We start from the raw sequence: 21,455 nt of genomic DNA on the forward strand, positions 1-21,455 counted from the left end.
GGTCATGTTTCTGTATCCATACATTCATCCGTGTTCACTGCATACGGTTTATAAATGACATCACTTACAAACTACGTAGGTAAGACGCAAAACACAATTAATAGAATCAAATAACGTAGATTAAGAACAACACACAATTAGTAGAATCAAATAGATGAATATGAATCTAAGAAACAGTTTTAAACACAAGCTTATTCTCAATGCAGAAGATACAACACGTCTTCCCCTCCGCACCAAAACAATCAAACTAAACTTCTAACAATTAATCTGAAGCACTAAATCATATATAATCATAAAAATAAAATGTTTCACCATATAAATTACCATAATGACTTTCAATCATTTATCCTCAGTAACAGTAAAGCAGTTGAAACACACAGCACACACATTAAACGTAAACGTAAAATGTAAAAACATCTCAACATCATTAAACAGAGGTGTCCTGGTTGGTACTAGTTAACGCTCTTGGTTTCACTAACCGGCTAACTAGTTAGCTGCATTATGCAAATCAATTATCAATACAAATCACTGATTGGCCACTTCACAGTCAGGTTATAGACTCAAGTAATCAGATTATACAATGACCCTGCTGAATTGTAAACGCAGGGACTGTACAAGCTGCTCGACAGGCCGCTGGTGGGAGTCATGAGATTGGCACTTCCTGCTCACTTCCTGACTCTGCCTGGGTTCAGGCGTAGTTCCACGACTCAGTGGGGAGGTCAGGGGTCACAAAATCCAAGAGTCATCCCACCGGTGTCCACGAACATCTTCTCGCTGCTGCAGCAGCAAGGGCTTCTGGGTACTCAGATGAGATCCTCCTCCCAGCTGGCCGCCGCCCCCGTCGTGTCCAGCAGCCAATCGTCGCTCTCCAGGAGCTCGGAGAGGGAGATCTCTGTCGGGGGGTGGAGGGAGGGGCAGGGGTCCGGGGGGAGGTGGGGGAGGGGTAGCGGGGGGAGAGGCTGGGGGAGGAGCTGGGGGAGGGGCCGGGGGTTGGTCAGCAGACTGAGGAGGGTGCTGGGGGCGTTCTGGGGGGGGGGGATGAACCGCTGGGCCGAGAGGTGGGGGTACGGGGGGGGGCCGCTGAGGTAAACGCTGAGGTAGTGGTTGGCGTTGTGGAGGGGCAATAGAACCGGGGCAAGACGAGAGCCGGGGGCGGATAGCGAGGCAGGATGTCTGTGGAGGGGGGCAGGCCCGCGGGGGGCGGACCGGGGCAGGCGAGGGGGCCGAGGCTGGGTGGAGGAGGGGGGCAGGAGGGCTGTAGAATGTCCCGTAGGGGGCAGCAGCGAGCAGTGGGGCTGGTGTAGCTCTAAGGCCGAGGTGTACAGCTGGAACTCTCTCCTCAGGTCAGCGATCTCCTTCTGCAGGGACGACTTTGACTTCTCCAGAGCCTGGAGCTCCTGAGAGAGAGAGAGAAGAGAGAGAGAGGAGGGAGGGAGAGAGGAGAGGGAGAGAGAGAGAGAGGAGGGAGAGAGAGAGGGAGAGAGAGAGAGAGGGAGGGAGAGAGAGAGAGAGGGGAGGGAGGGAGAGAGAGAGAGAAGGAGAGGGAGAGAGGGAGGGAGAGAGAGAGAGAGAGAGAGAGGGGAGGGAGAGAGAGAGAGACAGAGAGGGAGGGGGAGAGAGAGAGAGAGAGAGAGAGAGAGAGGGAGGGAGAGGGAGGGAGAGAGAGAGGAAGACAGAGAGAGAGGGAGACAGAGAGAGAGGGAGGGAGAGGGAGGGAGAGAGAGAGAGAACGGAAGACAGAGAGAGAGAGAGAGAGAGGGAGGGAGGGAGAGAGAGAGAGAGGAAGACAGAGAGAGAGAGAGAGAGAGAGAGGGAGAGAGAGAAGGAGAGAGAGGTTATGTTCACAGTAATACTGGTGATTCTATATGTGGGTTTGTGTTGTCAGCTCAGTCTGCCTCTTCTGAATGGCGTGAAGACAGGAAGGAAAGAACTAGAGGAAGAGAGAGAGAGATGGAGAGACGGAGGAAGTGTGGACTCTCATTCTTTCCGGTTCTACCCCTTTCTTTCTTCACTCTCACACACACTCACACACACGCACACACACACCAGACCAGACCTGAGAGACCTGAGAGACCTGACCAGAGAACTGACCAGACTCCCAGAGCTCTGATCTGACCTCTACTCTGGGTCCGCCTCCTCGTCTGTAGACCACAGAGAGAAACACACGCACACACACGTGCTTCACACACACACACACACACACGTGCTTCACACACACACACACACACACACACACACACACACTTCACACACCCACACACACACACACACACACACCAGCTTCACACACACACACATACACACACACATGCTTCACACACACACAGGAGCGGACTGGCCATCGGGAGCACCGGGAATTTATAATATATATTTCTTTCTGTGAAGCACATTGTGTTGCCTCTGTGTATGAGGCTAGGCTAGGCTAGGCTAGGCTAGGCTAGGCTAGGCTATATCAAGTTTGCTTTCATTTTATTTGAGTGTTATGTTTTTCTAAAATGTTTTTCAGATTTTTCCCATTTTCTCCCAACGTCCAATGGGAGCTGTTGAGACGGGGTCGCGACCCCAGGTAACCCCGCCCCCCCCCCCCCCCCCCCCCCCCCCCCGGTGAACAGCTGCACCGAACCAGTATCAGATACGCCGAGTAACGAGCTGCTTCACCTGCTCTTATCAGCTCTTCTTTTCACTTTCACTTTATTTATGAGCTACTTTTACCGACATTCTTTTGACCCGGGGGAGGTTTGGGGGAGGAGGTGGAGGAGGAGTGAGGAGGGGGAGGGAGGAGGGAGAGAGGGAGAGGGAGAGAGGGGAGGGGGAGGAGAGGTTCATAGAGTGCCTTTCTCTTCAGAGCAGGTCTTTCCCAGAAATGCCTGAGTAAGCCTTGAATAAGATTACAGCATACGTGCATACGCACACACACACCCTTGCACATACTGTACACACACACGCACACACGCACACACACACCCTTGCACATACTGTATACACACACACACACATACTTGCACATCTTGTGTACACACACACACACACCCTGGTTAATCACCCATTCTGTTAACCAGTAATGCGTTGAGAGAGAGAGAGAGAGAGAGAGAGAGAGGGAGAGAGAGAGAGAGAGAGAGAGAGAGAGAGAGAGGGGGGAGGGAGAGTCAGATAGAAAAAGTATTTGCCTGTTCTTGTATGTTGGCTTTAGCACTAGATTATACTTTTAGTCACTTGTTTAGAAAGGAGATGCACTTGTGAATTCTGGTGAGTAGTAGTACATTGGCTCTTCCTACGTTAAATGCAATTATTGTAAAGTTACTTTGAATAAAAGCGTCTGCTAAATGACTGTAATGTGATGTGATGTGATGGAGAGAGGAGCAGGAAGGAGAGACCTACCTGGTGGAGGACGTCTGCTCTCTCCGTCTGCTTCATCCTGCTCCTCCGTGCCGCTTTCCTGTTCTTCTCTCTCCGTTTACCTCTCCTGTCCCGGATCTGTCCTTCATCTCCTCCTCCTCCTCCTCCTCCTCTCTCCTGAAAACAAGCAGGAGCGTCAGTCACCCATCTGTCACTATTTACACCAGACAGACAGACAGACAGACAGGCAGACAGACAGGCAGACAGGCAGACAGACAGACAGGCAGAGAGACAGACAGACAGACAGAGGATCCAGACAGACAGGCAGACAGACAGAGGATCCAGACAGGCAGACAGACAGACAGACAGACAGACAGACAGACAGACAGACAGACAGACAGGCAGACAGACAGGCAGACAGGATCCATTCCTGTCTTGAGAAAGCACCGCAGACTGGTCTGTGTGTCTTTCAACACCAAGGTTGCTAGTTCAACCTATAACGACCTATAACGCAAGAGCCATGCGTGTCCGTATAGGGTTGGATAGACCTTTCAACATCATTAACTCAACTGTTTGGATGTCTCAGTGAACTAAAAGGAGACTGTTTAGATACGGTGCCCTGGAGCTGAATACTCATACATGACCACTAACGGGTTAGACAGGTCTATGTATTTATTCAATTGTTTAGATTTCGCTCTGAAACTGGTAATAAACAAATAGTCCAAATAAGTAAATAAACAAATAAAATGTGAATGTGTTAATCACTTTTATGCGAAAGTATGCTTGTTTTATGAGGCATATAAACTAGTAATCATAAAATGATTCAAACCAAAAAAAGTGAAATGTGTGCACGCTTGTCCGTCTTACCGAGCCGGTCGGGCTGTTGCAGTCTTCACCGGAGAAAGACGCGGTGCTGCTCCCAGAGTCCATGAACAGAGGAGACATGTCGGTGCGCCGGTAGTCCGTACCGGCAGGCGCGTTCAATCCAACGAGTGTCCCTCCGCACATCCACGTGAACTGTGGCATAGCACGGAACAGCAGATACCTAAGATCAATACACAGTCATGCTCCCCATCTCTCTGTGCACTGAGCGAGGTTTTATTGCACTGCAGGAGGTTATCGCGAGGTTATCTGGTGTCTGTGGTGGCAATAAGGTTTTGAACCATCCTCTTGGATTGCATCTGCTTCTATCTGTGTTCACTCTCCCTTTAAATAGCCTAGGTTTAAGACTCTAGACTCGCCCTTCCTCTCCAACGTTGCAGTTGAGGTGTGTGTGCGTGTGTGTGTGTGTGTGTGTGTGTGTGTGTGTGTGTGTGTGTGTGTGTGTGTGTGTGTGTGTGTGTGTGTGTGTGTTCAGGGGTTCAGTGAAATACTTTCGCTTTCCATTTACTTGAAATATCTCCGCTGACAGGCAGTTTACTCACCCGGAGGAAGTTGCGGAAGGGTCGAGGAGGACGAGCCCATTGTGTGACGAGTTTTCCCGGATCCTGACGGCTGGGAAGTTTTGTGTAGGAACTAGGGAGGAAACGCCGCAACGGACAAGGGCGGTTTCCGTCAGACCGACAAGCCAGAACCGTTCACCGTAAACCGGGGGGGATTTTCGGTGGAAGTCGTCCAATGAGGGGGATTATGCTATGGTGAAACAGACTGAATAAAAATAAATATATTAGGCTATTAAATATATATAATATTATAAATCAACACATTTGCAGTAGCCTATAGCCTATAGGCCTATATTATAAAATGAATAAAAATGAATATATTAGGCTATTAAATATCTATAATATTATAAATCAACACATTTGCAGTAGCTCATAGCCTATAGGCCTATATTATAAAATGAATAAAAATAAATATATTAGGCTATTAAATATATATAATATTATAAATCAACACATTTGCAGTAGCCCATAGCCTATAGGCCTATAGGTAGAGTCAATGACGTAGGCTATAAGGTTTTCAAAGTAGAAACAATTTGGATGTAGACTGCCATCCCTACAGGACCTACACGCCTCCCGGATCCCTCCACATCAGGCCTGCAGTTCTATGTTGCTACCACAAGAGGCAGTGGTCCCAGAACATCAAAACAAAAGACTATGACCCCATTGATACCATTGATAAAGGTCTTACAGCAGGGCGATTAGGCCCGTCCGCCCAGGTGGACTAAAGAGGGTCTAACCTGGACCTTTCCTCCGGAGAGGGAGGTTGAAGAGGAATGCGTGTGTGTGAGTTGACACTGAGGAGTTGACCTTTGAACTGTGAGCACGAACAGAGGTCTAAATCAAGTGGCACCGCTCTGATAGAGAGAGCGCATTGGAGCACACACACATTTGGAAGAGAGAATTGGGAGATGCATTTTAAGAGAGGCTATGAATGTTTGACTCATGTGATGGTAGTTTAAAGCATTAACATATTAGATTCATGAGCCACGGATAACAATAAAACCCGGTGTGAGAAACGAGTTGGTAATAAAGGTTATATAAGCCGTGGCAGGGAATTGACATAAATAAGCCATCACTTTGAGATCGAAAGGTCAAATAGCCTACTCTTCAACAGTTATGGCTGCTAGCTGTTGTGAGCTCATGAGCTAACTGGCTATCCAGCTCTTATTGTGCTGGATTAGCATTGGAAGCATTGGAACTCATGTGTCCAAGCGACAAGACCTATCTTAATTTATCAGACATTATTTCATGTCATTTCAATTCACAGCTATTTCAGTAGCATGACTAGCTTCCGCCCAACCAGTCCTGAACAGAAACAAGCCAGCCGCGCACATAAACCAGGCTTGACCTGGCCTGGTTTCCCACGGCCATCAGACTCATTACCAAGGCTCGTCATTAGAAAAGTCAAAAGCCTACCTCAACTTTTACAGTTTTGCTATCCCAAACATTGCCCGCAGGTGGCGCCAAAGACACGTTAAAGCCAGCCGCAAAAGCTCTACTGCGGACACGCCTTTCGTGGCCTCCCACGTGATGAAGCGACCAATCAGCGGCCAGTAAGGGCGGGGTTAATGTAATGACTTCCTGCTTTCCCAGGTGCTGCGTGCTCGCCAGTGTTCTCGCTACAGCAAAAGAGTAGTCAAGTTACCTTTTATAGATGATTAAGAGAAGGAATCAATAACCGTTATTTATTTATCGTTAACAGCCGGTGAGTTCCCGTTAACGATGGGTCTGTTGACGATCCTGAAGAAGATGAAGCAGAAGGAGCGAGAGATGCGGTTGCTGATGCTGTATCCTTCAACGGCGGGTTTATTTATTTATTTTATTTATTTAAGGATGGTTTCCTTAAACGCAGAGGCCATTTAGGGTGATTAAGGTTAGAGTAAAGTTAGATTTAGGGTTAAGGGTTAGATTTAGGGTTAAGGGTTAGGTTTAGGGTTGGGTTAAGTTTAGGTTTGGGGGTTCGACTCGTCTCTGCGCAGATGGGAACTAACCGCTAAGTGAGCATCCTTTAACTGACTCAGCAGATCAACAGGGGCTCAGATCATAATCACACATTTGACTGAGATATCATGTCTCTAGGTACGGATTGAGCCTTTGACTTGGTTTAGCGAGCGTGTTCTGTAGTTATCAGATGTTGGATGTTGTTTCTGAAGCTGCTAGCATAGCTAACGATAGCTACTTTTGTGCTGTCTCTCTGTGTCTCTCTCTCTGTGTCTCTCTCTCTCTGTGTCTCTCTCTCTGTGTCTCTCTCTCTCTCTGTGTCTCTCTCTCTGTGTCTCTCTCTGTGTCTCTCTCTGTGTCTCTCTCTGTCTCTCTCTCTGTGTCTCTCTCTGTGTCTCTCTCTCTGTGTCTCTCTCTCTGTCTCTCTCTCTGTCTCTCTCTCTGTCTCTCTCTCTGTGTCTCTCTCTCTGTCTCTCTCTCTGTCTCTCTCTCTCTCTCTCTGTGTCTCTCTCTCTGTGTCTCTCTCTGTCTCTCTCTCGCGATGAAAGGTCCATCTGAAACACCCACCCAGCAAACCTAATTGATAGCTTAGATTTATTTACCCTCTAGTTATTTAAAACGTGAACATTTGTGTATGTTTCTAATGTGTGCGTGTAAGGCTCAAAGTCAGCTATAGTCCTTGACCGCGTTTATAGAGGGCTGGACAACGCGGGTAAAACGACCATCCTGAAGAAGTTCAACGGAGAAGACGTGAGCACCATCTCTCCCACGCTGGGGTTCAACATCAAGACGCTGGAGCACCGAGGGTAAGACGCACAGAACCCCCCCCCCATCACGTTTACATTATAGTTATTGAGCAGATGCTTTCATCCAAAGCGACTTACAATAATTGCGGTGGGTCGTTCAGTGATCGAAGGGTCAGCGGTTCGAATCCCAGCTCCGACTGTCCACATGTCGAAGTGTCCTTGAGCAAGACACCTAACCCCAAAATTGCTCCCAATGAGCAGGTTAGCACCTTGCATGGCAGCTGCCGCCATTGGTGTGTGAATGGGTGAATGAGAGGCCATTGTAAAAGCGCTTTGAGTGCCGCTTAGGTGGAAAAGCGCTATATAAGTGCAGTCTATTTACCATTTAACGCAGGAAGTCAGTGCACTACTACTCACCAGAACTCACAAGTGCATCTCCTTTCTAAAACAAGTGACTAAGAGCTTAATCTAGTTGTAAATCCAACTAGAGGATTGTGGTAGTACTTCTTGAAGAGGCGAGTTTTGAGACTGCAGCAAAAAATGGGCATCGACTCTGCTGTCCTGACGTCAGTGGGCAGTTGGTTCCACCACTGCGGGGCCACAGGACAGAGAAGAGCCGTGACCGCGTCGATCGACCGCAGGGGCCTCCGAGAGAGGATCCTGGTAGTTCTTTACTCATCCTCCCCTCCTCCCTCTCTCCTCATCCCCTCCTCCTCCTCTCCTCCAGGTTCAAGCTGAACATCTGGGACGTCGGGGGTCAGAAGTCCCTGCGCTCCTATTGGAGGAACTACTTCGAGAGCACGGACGGGCTGGTGTGGGTGGTGGACAGCGCCGACAGACTGAGACTGGACGACTGCAGACAGGAACTCAGCTCCTTGCTGCTGGAGGAGGTACACTCTCACACACACTCACATACACACACTGTCTCACATTTGCACACACACACAAAACCTGGAGCTCATACAATCAAAACCGACGACAGGTGTACACACACACACACACACACACACACACGCTGTCTTGTCTCTCACCCCCAGAGGTTAGCCGGGGCCACGCTCCTGGTGTTCGCCAACAAACAGGATCTGCCTGGAGCCGTGAGTAAAGAGGGTATACAAGAGGTAAGAATACACACACACACACACACACACACACACACACACGCCCTCTCATGCACACACATTCACTTACGCTCGCATACACATTGAAAGTCACGCTCACTCGGGTGTGTGTGTGTGTGTGTCTCTCCCTCCCAGGCCCTGGCCCTAGATGACATAAAGACCCACCACTGGTGCATCATGGGATGCAGCGCGCTGACTGGAGAGAACCTGCTGCCCGGGGTGGACTGGCTTCTGGACGACATCGCAGCCAGGGTCTTCACTGCTGACTGACCCCACACACACACACAGGGTCTTCACTGCTGACTGACCACACACACACACACACACACACACAGGGTCTTCACTGCTGACTGACCACACACACACACACACACAGGTCTTCACTGCTGACTGACCGACCACACACACACACACACACAGGGTCTTCACTGCTGACTGACCACACACACACACACACACACAGGTCTTCACTGCTGACTGACCGACCACACACACACACACAGGGTCTTCACTGCTGACGGACCACACACACACACACGGTCTTTACCATACTGACGCCACAGTGAGGAAGAGGGGACGTATTTGTGCGTTACACGAGGCAATTGTGACCAGACTGACACACCCATTCATAATGCCACAGCTGCATGAATATATACCCCGAATTTGACCTCCAGCCCTGTACTGCTTATGTGACTGATGCAATGAACTTCCTCAGATGATGGTTTACCAATAAAACAAGCCTGTCTATCACGTGGTTGTGTTGTTTGTAGGTAGACAAGCCAACCTGCTGCTGGACAACTGTACCTTTAATCTGGTTTTATGCGAGGGGCATGGTGGGACAGCATGGACACTTCCTGTCTGGCTCCTTCATCCAGAGAGCTGGCTCCAACATTGGGGACATTTCTGACTGCATGCCAGTGTTTCATGACTGAGTCAATCCTAGCATCCCTAGACTACTTACTCATCCTAACACACCCTCAGAATTTCTCTAATAGAAGCCAATACTCCCAGGAGTCTAACGAACAAGTTGGTGGAATGCCTACACAAGTAAATGGTAAATGGACTACACTTATATAGCGCTTTTCCACCTTAGCGGCACTCAAAAGCGCTTTACAATGGCCTCTCATTCACCCATTCACACACACATTCACACACCAATGGCGGTAGCTGCCATGCAAGGTGCTAACCTGCTCATTGGGAGCAATTTGGGGTTAGGCGTCTTGCTCAAGGACACTTCGACATGGACAGTCAGAGCTGGGATTCGAACCGCTGACCCTTCAATCATTGAACGACCCGCTCTACCAACTGAGCTTCAGTACCATTCAGCCCATTCTATAAAGCAAATAACTGAACCATGCCTACAAGCCAGATGGCTGTAAAGGTGTTATAAATGTTATAAAATGCTGCATCCAGTGCCAGTTTACTTTTTCTACATGTTCACAAATCTCTCGCCAGCCTGTCGGCAAAAAAATAAGTCAAGGGAACCACTTTATAAAATTCATTTTATTTATTTATTCAGCCGTCCAAAGAAAAAACGACAATGGCCTCTTCTGGTCGAAGACGCCCCAAGCCAGACCTAGAAAGAAGAATTCAGTGAGAAGATGGCAGCCATGTTGGAACAGGAGGCCATGTTTGGAGGGGTTACCAATCAGTCAGCAAACATCAGACTGGGGCGGTAAGGATAATCACTTGTATAATGACCATGATTTCTCTGTTATATGTTTCTCACACACACACACCTGTGTTCCTCCATCCCAACACACCCGTGTTCCTCCATCCCAACACTCCAGGAAGAGACCAAGACGCAGCACCTGGAGATGAAGAGTCCAAGCGTTAATGCAAGTAAGAAAGCCTGTCCAACATTAGTAAACGGAAGTAATCTGAATAGCAAATCAATCCGAGCGTCAGACTAGTGGAGCAGAGCAGTTTGGTTGTAAAATAATACGCTTGGGATGCTACAAAGTTGTGTTTTTTTAAGTAATTTAATTAAAATTTAGTAAATTTAGTTTGAACAATTCAAATTCCTGCTCCGCCTCAACAGACAGAAAATACTGAGATCAGTAGGCTACACCTGACATTGGATTGTTCCATTAGCTTTCCTGATGTTTTAGGTTTGTGCCGTGGTACCATTTCAGTATCGAGATTTTTAGCAGGTATCGTATCGAAGTTGTGATTTTGGTATCGTGACAATACTGACCTTCTGAGCCGCTGTGTGGAGAGACAGGATGTCCTAGTAGAGTGACAGGATATCCTAGTGGAGACGAGACAAGTCAAAATCTACACGCTTCAGAAACTTCAATCCAGACATGTTTGTTCAGATTCTAGAATGAGGTCAGAGTCAGAGATTCAGTCAAGAGGGCCCCTCACCAAGACACGGCACCGACCCCCCCTCCAGAACGACCATCAGAACCCAGTGGGTCGCCTTACCCCTGGGTGATCGGAATCAGGCTTGTCAGCGCCACACTGAGCCAACAGGAGGGCCCGGGGTTACGGGGGAGTCTGGGGGAGGCTGCCGGCCCTGGGAGGAGGAACCCAGCGACTGTTGTTGAATTGATTCTTCATTCCTACATTCCAGATGTCTCACACATCACATTAAGACTGTTCACAAGCAATACCAACCATAGTTCCCCCATCAGACTGCAGTCACAGGTGTCTTTGTGGACGGGATTCATCTGCCAGGACACCTAGAGGACAAGCCAACATTATAAACATTAAAAACCTAGCATCAAGGCAGTCATCCTGAATTAGTCTAGTGGTGAAGTTTTCCATGCGTGATCAGAGGTGTACCAGTCAGTCAGCTAACATCAGACTGGGGCGGTATTCAAACTCATCACTTCAGGGACAGATTGTCTTTATAACGAGGGTATGTAGTGGGATGGTTATTACACAATACTGACCTTCAGAGAGACGCTGGGCGGAGAGACGAGGAGATCCTAGTGGAGACCAGACGAGTCAAAATCTTAAAACACTTCAACGTCACAAAGTACAGATTCTAGAATGAGGTCAGGGTTAGGGTACTTCAGTCATGAGGGCCCCTCACCCCACCCAGACACGGCACCGACCCCCCCTCCAGACCCACCATCAGAACCCAGCGGGTCGCCTTACCCCTGGGTGAGTGAACCCAGGCTTGTCAGCGCCACACTGAGCCAACAGGAGGGCCCGGGGTTACGGGGGAGTCTGGGGGAGGCTGCCGGCCCTGGGGGGTTGCCTTGGGGAGGAGCCCAGAGACTGTCCTGTTCGTCACGTCATCATTCCTACATTCCAGATGTCTTGCATCAGGAAAGAGACTGTTCACAAGCAATACCAACCATAGTTCCCCATCAAAGACTGCGGTCACAGGTGTCTTTGTGGACGGGATACATCTGCCAGGACACCTAGAGGACAAACCAAGTGTAAACATTAAAACCCTAGCATCAGGCAGTCATCCTGAATAGCTAGTAAAGTTTTCCATGTGTGATCAGAGGTGTACCAGTCAGTCAGCTAACATCAGACTGGGGCGGTAATAAAACTCATCACTTCAGAACAAGGTTGTAGTGTAGAACACAGTTGGACTTCTAATTAAGGTAAACAAACTCCACCGGGCCCCTAATATTGATCAGTGGTGTCTGGTTCTCATCCCATCAAAACCCTGCTTCCAGTACCAACCTTCATGGATCAAAACAGCTGTAGGCAGAGATGGAGGCTTCTGGAAGAAAGTACAAATGAAATTTAGTCAACAGTAAAAAAAAAAAAAACAAAAAAAAAAATCCACCGCAGAGGCCATTTTGAGACAGGAAGCTCAAGTCCATTGTCGGCCATTTTGTGAGACCTCTGGTCCCCGTCAGACAGTTGGTAACCCCAACAGGCCATCTCCTTGTTGCCCTGGCGACCCAGTGGGTTACACCTTTTCAGGTACTGGGGTCAATCCAGGGCGTAAGACGTGTGCGAGTGACATCATCAGGAACCAGAATGACATCACTTCCCCTCACATTTGAATTTACACAGGTTGGTTTTAAGTTTGCAAATGACAGACTGACAGTTGGAGGTAAACAACAAGTTCTGCCAAGTTCAGACACCAACAGATCACTTTCCCAGCTCTGAAAACAGACTCACCTACGGTAGAACAGGCATCAGCCGGCCGTACTGGGTAGGTGTGAACCCTGATGGAAGAAACATTCAGTTAGATTATAGTTGGTGTTTATTAAAGACATAAAATGACGATCATCCTCATCCTCAGCCGATGTCAGATATTCTGTTTCTCAACAGGAGTTCAGACGAACGAGATTCCAAGCATATCATCACGTTGAGCCGAGGAAGAGGTGGTGCACATTAGCGCTTAAAACTAGTACACACAGAGTAGACAAGTGTTCAACGCACCAGGAGATCTGCCCAGCAGCTCCTTAACCATGGGGTCAGCCATCTTGCTTCTGGACCAGGACACTAAAACAAAATGGGAGGCCAACATTAGTCTACCCTCCTCACAGGTACAATGACAGATCCCTTTATCCTGCAGCATTTCAGGTTAAAAGATTCTCAACAGGAATTTCAGACGAACGAGATTCCAAAATAGAATATCATCATATGAAGATGCAGAGAGGGCACCTCTATGCTTTACACAAGTCACCTGAAAACTCACCAGTAGTGTGCGGTGCACCGAGCTGCAGTTCGCCAGGTGGCCACAGGGAGGCAGCAGAGGCTGAGGAGGTGAAGGAGGCGCGTTAGTGAGCTCCATAGAGGAAGAGCGGTGGACGCTAGTGAGGCTGCAGTCGCTCAGTAGTTCATGTCGTTTCACATCGGTTCAAAGTGAGCTAAGTTATTCATCATTGAGACTGCGTTTTGTAGTAGTGAGAAATAAAATCACACAACTTAAGTTAAAATGGATGCCAGAGGCCAAGCTTACCTTGCCAAACAAATTGTAGGGACTGCAGATCCGGTAGTGACGGCACATGGACAAAACGGCTGCCAGGGAGACACCCAAGTAACAGACCAAAGTGGCGAGTGTCAAAGTTCCTCCATCTTCAAATCACTCCGGCAACCAAGTCCAAGCCTACAACAGACAAAAAACTTAAGACATCTGAGATCAACAGATTAAGTGCTTGTGACTGGGCCACCGCCATCTTGTTTGATCAGGGCTTTGGTGACTAGACTGCCATGGGACATTGTCGTCCAGAAGGTTTTTGGGTCGAAGCCCATTTCATCCTTTCAAACAAAACACTGGGGTTCGAGTTCCCCAAACCTCAAAATGCCCTTTTATCTAACCCCGCACCCCAAAGAGAACAGCTGATTCAACCCACCATAAAAAGAGCTTCAGACAGGAACTTGCCAGCTGGTTCTGCAGATCGAATCTCCTATTGAAACAAAAAGATTCAACGATTAGGAAAAAAGAATTGATCCAATGACGCATCTAGTCAGCATTTGGTTGGTTAATCAGGTGATCAGATCGAAGGTTGGCATCACAGACAATCAGATATATGCTTGTCTATACAGATCATCACATCAAGACCTGACGGACGCCATGATGATGGTGCAGAGAACTGAGAAAGAACCTCACCAGAGGCAGCATTCGGATTCCAAGATGGAGCTCCATGATTCTGTTTAACCAGGGAGATCTGGTGTCAGGAAGTAGCATGATGTCCAACTGCACAGAGAAATACAAGTCCAGGTTAGATATGGAGGTGGGGGGTGGAAGGGTGGATATAATAAAATGGGGCATCAGATTAAAACATGGCATCACTAAAATCAGGCATATGCTTGTCTATTATAAAATCATCAGTTTACCCCAAACATGACTGTTTGAATGTTGAAAAGCACTCACCTTCATACTTATACTCCAGACTCCTCTCCTGTTAGAGGAACATGAGGTTTAGATTCATGAAGCAAAGATCCAAGCTCACAATATTACTGCAATTGCGTCCCGGTGGACCAAATGCTACTCAGAATCTGGTAAAGTAGTCTCTTCAAGGCTGATTCAGTAAGAGAGAGTTCAGTGATCATCACAGTAGCACACGATCACCCTGCCAAGATAATGGAAACTAGCTAGACATGACTGGCTGTTGATCTAGCGTGGTAATAACATGAACCAGGTGGTGAAGCAGTTATCTGGACCTACCTGGATTGAAACCAACGTGGTCTTTCCGTGGGCCGCCATCTTGAGGAGGGTGGAAGAGAAAGAAGTCGGTTAATATTAATAATCAGATAAGTTTCACAGTTAAGCTAGACACGCTAGTAGCTGCAAGGTTGGACTGCAAACCAAGAGCACATGGTCGGAAATTAACAGAATATGGTCTCAGAAATGTCTCCCATCAGAAAAATAATGTACAATCACAGAAATTCAGTACAGGTCTGTGAAATCTCATCATTGAGAGACATCGCGAGAACTCAGGGCGCCATAGAGACGCCATGACGAGGCGAAAAAAAGGCCCAATTTACCAAATTTATAAGAAATAACCATCGCACGCAGTAGGATTTGTGTCAAACTATGAATTTTGCACGTTCCTATCGCCAAGATGTGTTCGTTAATCTCTAGATGGAAGTGGATTCTGAGCCAGTCAGAAGACCCAGGCCACGCGAGAGCATGGAAATCCCGCAGATAACTACCAGACTACAAGAGATAGAAAAATACACGGTGGAAGAGAAGCACTAGAATAATGTGCACTCAAGTTTCTACATTAATACTCAACGCATAAGACTAGAAAAGTTTGTTTGAGAGAAGAGGAATGCTCACCTGGATGAATCGAGAGGAAGTGGAAGGAGGAACGTCCCGCCGGGATTTATATACCTCTTGAAGCACCGCCTACTTTCTTTTGGTTCTTTGGTGGTTGGCAACTGATTTTCGGGTGAATTACCGCCCCCCACTGGTCTGGAGTGTGAACAAACACTAACCCCTCATACAGCTAAAACTAATCTCCCCACTCTATACAATAATCTTGTGGACAGTATAGGCCGACTCCAGGAGTTTAACACACATCCCCTGAATATTTCTTTAGTACATGTTTAATATCTCCCTCCCCAACCTCACACTTCCCTCTCTGAAACATGGCACCAGTCGTTGGTCTCATCCTCGCTAATCAGTTAAAGTAAGCCGTTTTTAAACATGGCGTTTCAACATGACAACCAGAATATATAGTTTATAATTAAAATATAATTGTGAAATAACACAATATGGAGCACAACAGTAGTAAATGTTTGACATTCGTTTGATTCTGTAGAATGTAATCAGTTTACATCTTTCTCCTCATACATGCTCAAATCTCTCTGCATGTCACCAAGAAAGAGAAAGTCTAGACCACTTAAAAATAATTTGTTATTCAGCAATTTAAAACAAAAGGCCAATGCCCTCCATCACTAACAATCCCAATTCAAGCATACATGCGAGTTATAACACAGGGTATGGGATTTCATATAATTTAACTGCAGGGTCAGACAAGAATAATTTCATCAAGCTCTGGTCAGAGTGAGCCCCTCGTCACAGGACTGACCCACACCACTCAAGGGCACCAGGACCAGAGCTCACAGGACTGACCCACACCACTCAAGGGCACCAGGACCAGAGCTCACAGCTTTCACTTGGCACAATGAAGAGAGGTATCTGACACTTGCAAGTAAATACACATCGAGAGGTAGGCAGCTATCCATCTATTCACTTGCAAATGTCAGCCTTCTCTTGTTGACGGCTGCTGACGACTTTACATGCTAATGTGGTTCTGTGATTAACGCAGTGGGTCAGTATGGGCGCTCGCTATAAACATTCTAGTCCGTGTTCTTTACCCATGGACCCACAGCATTCCCATTAATTTAAACGCCACCAATGTAAACTAACATTTCTGCTACCGTGTCCCCACTTCTTTAGTCACCACTAAACCTGATTCCAACATTACGTTTCATGTAAGAATGGGAGTATAGCCTGCTGTATTGCAGAGGCTGCTATAATCTGTCTCGCAGCTATTCTAGTCACATCAAAGTCAGGGAACTTGAAGGGACACAGTCATCCCAGTAGACACAAAAGGAAACCTAGAAGAAAAAAGCAGAATGATGTTTTGTTGTCTTTACACACTTCCATGTTTCATTTGGGCTAGTCGCTGCTGAAGACAAGGTGCAGTACTTTATTTTTTATTTATACAGGTAAAAAAAACACGTTGAGTTCAGAAGACTCATTTTCAAGTGTGACCTGTTCACAATCATTCAGCACTCGTTACACTAAGTTACAAACAGGACAAAATTACAATAAAACATACAGGACTGTGTAACAATAACAACAATAAAAAGTACTGAGGCTGGGGAGGAGACGGATGTTCGGCGTCCACCCTGCCGAGGGTCAGCGGGAGGTCACCCCAGCGCTCCTCCTCACCCCCGTCCAGCGCAGCCAGGTCACAGCGCCTCGAGCCACCGCAGCGTGTCCAATTTGGTCCAGCACTGTCACAGGTCCCGGCTGTGACAAAGTGGAAACCAAACACAGGGAACTTAGAAATTATTCTAAGGCCGAGGAGAGGCAGGAGAAGAGGCCGAGGAGAGGCAGGAGAAGAGGCTGCATCTAGCACATCATAATTTGAACTAGGCCAAGTTACCCATTGGCTCCATAGTAGGACTGCTCTTTTCCTGCGATTCCCTCGCCGAGAGAATTCTGTGGAGAAACAGACAGGGACATAAAGATCAAAAGACTAAAGAATAATAAGGAATGATGCCACCAACAGTGTTCCAATTTGTGCGGACGTTCACACTTGGCTGTGTCCTTGCGCACCTCCAAATACGTCACCTCTGTAAATACGTAGGGATCACCTAAGCGGGGGTATAGGGCTTAGTGTGGGTACTGGGACAGCGCCCTAGATAAGAGGAATTCAGTGAGAGTACAGCAGCAATGTTTGAACAGAGGCCATGTTTGTAGTCTTGTGGTACCAGTCAGTCAGCTAACAGACTTGGGGCAGTAATGCCAACTCAGCATTTCAGGGACAGATGTTCTTTAACAAGGGTATGTAGTGAATAAGAGGGTTATTACACATATAATACTGACCTTCAGAGAGACATGGCCGTGTGGAGAGACAGGAGACCCTAGTGGAAACCAGACGGTGTCAAAATATAAACACTTCAGAAACTTCAAAGTCACCAGACATGTTTGTACACATTCTAGAATGAGGTCAGGACAGTCGATTATCAGTCATGAGGGCCCGTCCCCCCCACCGTGACAGCACCGACCCCCCCTCCAGACCCACCATCAGAACCCAGTGGGTCGCCTTACCCCTGGGTGTGGGAACCCAGGCTTGTCAGCGCCACACTGAGCCAACAGGAGGGCCGAGGTTATGGGGGACGCTGCCGGCCCTGGGGGGTGAAGTCCTGCAGGAGGAGCCCAGCGACTTATGCACACCTAGCATTCATCATTCCTACATCCCAGATGTCTTGCATCAGGAAAGAGACGAGTCACAAGCAATACCAACCATAGTTCCCCACTGGACACTGCAGTCTTCAGTCACAGGTGTCTGGACTGCCAGGACACCTAGCTAGACAACATAAACACTAAAACCCCAGCATCTCACAAAGTCTTCCATGTGTGATCAGAGGTGGACCAGTCAGTAAACATCAGACTGAGTAGGTAACTCTTCAGAACAAGTCCTCGTCCTCGCTGTCCTCCTGGAATATATCCATGACCCGGCGGCGTTGCTGCTCATCATGTATGGAGGCGGAGGGGTAGCACGGTTTCAGCCGGTTCACATGGACTGCCTTGGCGTCCCCGCCCGTCGTCTCCAATGCCACCTCGTAGGTCAGCGGACCGGTCCGCCGGACAATGCGATAGGGCCCGTTCCATCGGGGCGCCAACTTGGCCGAGAAGGACCTATCCGCCCGGGAGTAGGGGTGGGAGCGTAGCCACACTCGGTCTCGGTCCTTGTAGGTGACTTCTCTCCTCCTCAGATCGTAATAATGTTTCTGCCTTTTCCTGGCAGTCTCCAGCTTAACAGCGACATATTCTCTCAGGTCGCAAAGCTGGGAGACCTTGTCGTAGGCCGGGGCGTCGGGAGTACACTCCCTCGGTGACACAACCACTTCCAGGGGTCCTCGGAGCGGTCGACCCAAATTGAGTTCGGCCGGTGTCACCCCCGTGGACTCATGCACCGCTGAATTCAGGGCGAACCGAAACTCAGGTAGGAACTGATCCCACTTCTTCTGATCTTCAACCTTCATGGATCAAAACAGCTGCAGGCAGAGACGGAGGCTTCTGGAAAAAAATAACCAAATTTAGTCAAAAGGTAAAAGCCATTTAATCAAATCATTAAACAATTTCCACCCCAGCAGTAATTGAGACACCTTTTCAGGTCCTGGTGTCAATCCAGGGCACAAGACGTGTGCGAGCGTCCTCATCAGGAACCAGAATGACATCACTTCCCCTCACATTTGAATTTACACAGGTTGGTTAAGTTTCCAAATGACAGACTGACTGTTGGAGGTAAACGACAAGTTCTGCCAAGTTCAGACACCAACAGATCACTTTCCCAGCTCTGAAAACACTCACCTACGGTAGAACAGGCATCAGCCGGCCGTACTGGGTAGGTGTGAACCCTGATGAAGAAATTCAGTTCATGGCTAGGTGTTTGTTAAAGATATGAGTTATCCTCATCCTCTACTGAAGAAATATTCATTGTTTCTCACAAGGGCGTAGGTTTGGTTTCAACATTGGTAGGGACCATATAACAGTGTAGCCTGCATACACAATTTTTGCTGGGGACGAGAGGTTAAACCTCTTAAATATTCATATATTTATGAAATTGAATAATACCAATACAGTGTTCTTAGTGTATCACATCCTGCCTGCAGCTGCGTCCCTCCACTCTCTCTCGACTTCTGCTGCTGCTGCGTCCCTCCACACTCTCTCTCTCTCTCGGTTGCTGCTGCGTCCCTCGGCTGCTGCTGTGTATCTCCGCTCTCCCTCTCTACTGCTGTTTCATGCATAAAAATGATTTTATTAAAATTGAGATTTTCATTGGATTTTTAAACTGACATTCAACTCATACATTGATATATCTGTCCATTAGGGGAGTCACAAAATACCAGACAGTAGGCAATACCTATTGTGAAATTCCACAATCCTGGATGCCCAGTTCGATACCATAGTTGGGGAAAAAAAAATACTTCAACATACACTACTTTGTTTAAAACACCCTCCAGCCAATATAGTAAGAGGAAAATTATGAGATTCCAGTTGGCAAGTATACATTAGCTAATAACTGTAGGAAACCAGGCTACACAGGGACGGGCTTGTATAAAGAACTACAGACCTGAGTCCTCATAAAACTAACGTTAAGAGCTCTCACGGGCTGGCTAACCTCTAGATAACTGAGTATTCAGTTTCCCCTATAATTGTAACAAGAACCCCCGTCAGGCTAAAACAATGTATTTATTTTTATATCAACTTACGACTTTAATAACACTGACATTTTTTAGCATAAGTTAATGGGAGTTTAATATGGTGAAAATTAGCATCACGTCTAGCTGGGTTTGACAAAGCTACTGTATAGCTAGCTAATAGCCTATCGGCTAGTATTCATTGCTGACACTAACAGTCGTTAGTTGTAAGGACGCCGTGATGTCCCATTCAATTAAATCTCTGATGGGCAGCTAATTTATGATAATGTAATGGCTGCTGCAATCCTAATGTTACAGGATGATAGAAGCCATCTTAACAGTTCGCTAGCTAGACAGCATCAGCAGTTGATAATTTGCCACAATGGAAAGACAAGTGATGTTAGTTTAGGTAACATTAGCTAGCACCAACCTAGCTGGTTTTCATGTGGTTACTGCCTAACGTTAGCTACTTAGTTTACCAGTAGCTAGCTAACCTAGCTAACGCTAACGTTACTTACAGTTGCGGAGAAAAAGCTCCTGATATCCCTCATCCTCTTCGGAGGGGGAGGCGACATTGTGGTGGATGTACCTGAACGGCTGTCAGAATCACAACTGTGGCTTGCTGTCAGCGTCTAAGGCTGTTGGTCTTCAGATCCAGCAAAATGTTAAAAAAAATGCAATGATCTATCTTAGCCAAATGAGCCAATCAAACGTGAGTTTAAAAAATATCAAAATAATACTGGGATGGCACATTCACGGTGGAGGAAAGGGGTAGGCTAACGGTCTAATATGTAACTCCGAACAATGCAAACTAACTCACTCAAAATGGTACGGTCAATTCTGTCTTTCTATTGGAAGGTCATCTAAATTATCTAATATAACTGCACTCCAAAGATAATGCGAACAAGGTTGCTTAAAAGTTGGTAGGGACAATTTGGGCCTCCCAAAATGTTGGTAGGGACATGTCCCGACCGTCCATACGGAAACCTACGCCCTTGGTTTCTCAACAGGAGTTCATACGAACGAGACAAATAGAATATCATGAAGACAGAGGGCACCTCTATGCTTTATAGAAGTCACCTCACCAGTAGTTTGCAGTGCACCAGGCTGCAGTTCCCCAGGTGGCCACAGGGAGGCAGCAGAGGCTGAGGAGGTGAAGGAGGCGTGTTAGTGAGCTCCGTAGAAGAAGGTGAACACTAGTGAGGCTGCAGTCAGAGGCATCAGATTAAAACGTGGCATCACTGAATTCAGACATACGCTTGTTATAAAGTCATCAGTTAACCCCAAACATGACAATTTCAACGTTGAAAAGCACTCGCCTTCAAACTAGTCCTCCAGACTCCCCTCTCCTGCTTTGACCGTCCACTTCTGCTGGACACTCGTCTCTTGTTGCTGCCAAGCGTTGGGGTCCGTGGCCCGTTCTCATTCTGCAGGGCCTCCAGGGGCCCACTTCTCAGGAGCAACCCTCTTCAAACCCTCAATCTCCTGACAGAAGCTGCTGGAGGCGTGGACCGGGGCGGTGGAGGCGGTGCGGAAGGCCAGCGCGCTGGAGGTCGTGGCGCTGG

General features: G+C 47.6%; 2 protein-coding genes and 1 long non-coding RNA gene across 10 annotated transcripts; 1 reads left to right on the forward strand and 2 right to left on the reverse strand.

Moving 5' to 3' along the window:
• Positions 1-6,380: 6,380 nt before the first annotated feature.
• Positions 6,381-9,320, forward strand: arl2 (ADP-ribosylation factor-like 2). 2 transcript variants are annotated; one of them, XR_014631158.1, is made up of 6 exons: positions 6,381-6,565; positions 7,415-7,525; positions 8,193-8,355; positions 8,503-8,583; positions 8,719-8,959; positions 9,087-9,320. XR_014631158.1 is itself a non-coding variant. In XM_084461145.1 (5 exons), exons 1-5 carry the CDS (start codon positions 6,501-6,503, stop codon positions 8,851-8,853), a joined length of 555 nt encoding a protein of 184 aa, XP_084317271.1. In that variant the 5' UTR covers positions 6,381-6,500; the 3' UTR covers positions 8,854-9,320. The 2 variants fall into 2 exon arrangements, 1 of the variants encoding a protein (XP_084317271.1); XM_084461145.1 differs by having other exon boundaries at positions 8,719-9,320.
• A 748-nt stretch (positions 9,321-10,068) lies between these two features.
• LOC311328073 lies at positions 10,069-15,300 on the reverse strand. 7 transcript variants are annotated; one of them, XR_014631162.1, is made up of 17 exons: positions 15,287-15,300; positions 14,672-14,710; positions 14,378-14,405; positions 14,114-14,200; positions 13,857-13,910; positions 13,463-13,609; positions 13,199-13,258; positions 12,940-13,002; positions 12,676-12,722; positions 12,229-12,268; positions 11,892-11,957; positions 11,481-11,516; positions 11,203-11,267; positions 11,011-11,101; positions 10,781-10,834; positions 10,347-10,394; positions 10,069-10,159 (listed from the first exon to the last, which is right to left on the reverse strand). It is a non-coding gene; the product is annotated as an uncharacterized lncRNA (long non-coding RNA). The 7 variants fall into 7 exon arrangements; XR_014631163.1 differs by having other exon boundaries at positions 10,323-10,394; XR_014631164.1 differs by having other exon boundaries at positions 10,951-11,101.
• A 2,011-nt stretch (positions 15,301-17,311) lies between these two features.
• Positions 17,312-20,996, reverse strand: LOC311328059 (uncharacterized protein). Its single transcript, XM_084461175.1, has 5 exons — positions 20,976-20,996; positions 19,061-19,107; positions 17,991-18,766; positions 17,570-17,607; positions 17,312-17,381 (listed from the first exon to the last, which is right to left on the reverse strand). The coding sequence occupies exon 3, from the start codon at positions 18,730-18,732 to the stop codon at positions 18,154-18,156; it is 579 nt and encodes a 192-aa protein (XP_084317301.1). The 5' UTR covers positions 18,733-18,766; positions 19,061-19,107; positions 20,976-20,996; the 3' UTR covers positions 17,312-17,381; positions 17,570-17,607; positions 17,991-18,153.
• Between the last annotated feature and the right edge of the window lie 459 nt (positions 20,997-21,455).

The sequence above is a fragment of the Borostomias antarcticus genome, assembly GCF_949987555.1.
Source record: "Borostomias antarcticus genome assembly, chromosome: 37".
In the NCBI taxonomy this organism is placed as follows: domain Eukaryota; kingdom Metazoa; phylum Chordata; class Actinopteri; order Stomiiformes; family Stomiidae; genus Borostomias; species Borostomias antarcticus.

Coding starts and splice junctions, on each gene's coding strand:
- arl2 (XM_084461145.1), top strand. CDS start 6,501: ATGGGTCTGTTGACGATCCTGAAGAAGATGAAGCAGAAGGAGCGAGAG. Junction 8,356..8,502: donor GCTCCTTGCTGCTGGAGGAG/GTACACTCTCAC, acceptor TCTCACCCCCAG/AGGTTAGCCGGGGCCACGCT. Junction 8,584..8,718: donor GTAAAGAGGGTATACAAGAG/GTAAGAATACAC, acceptor TCTCCCTCCCAG/GCCCTGGCCCTAGATGACAT.
- LOC311328059 (XM_084461175.1), bottom strand. CDS start 18,732: ATGAAGGTTGAAGATCAGAAGAAGTGGGATCAGTTCCTACCTGAGTTT.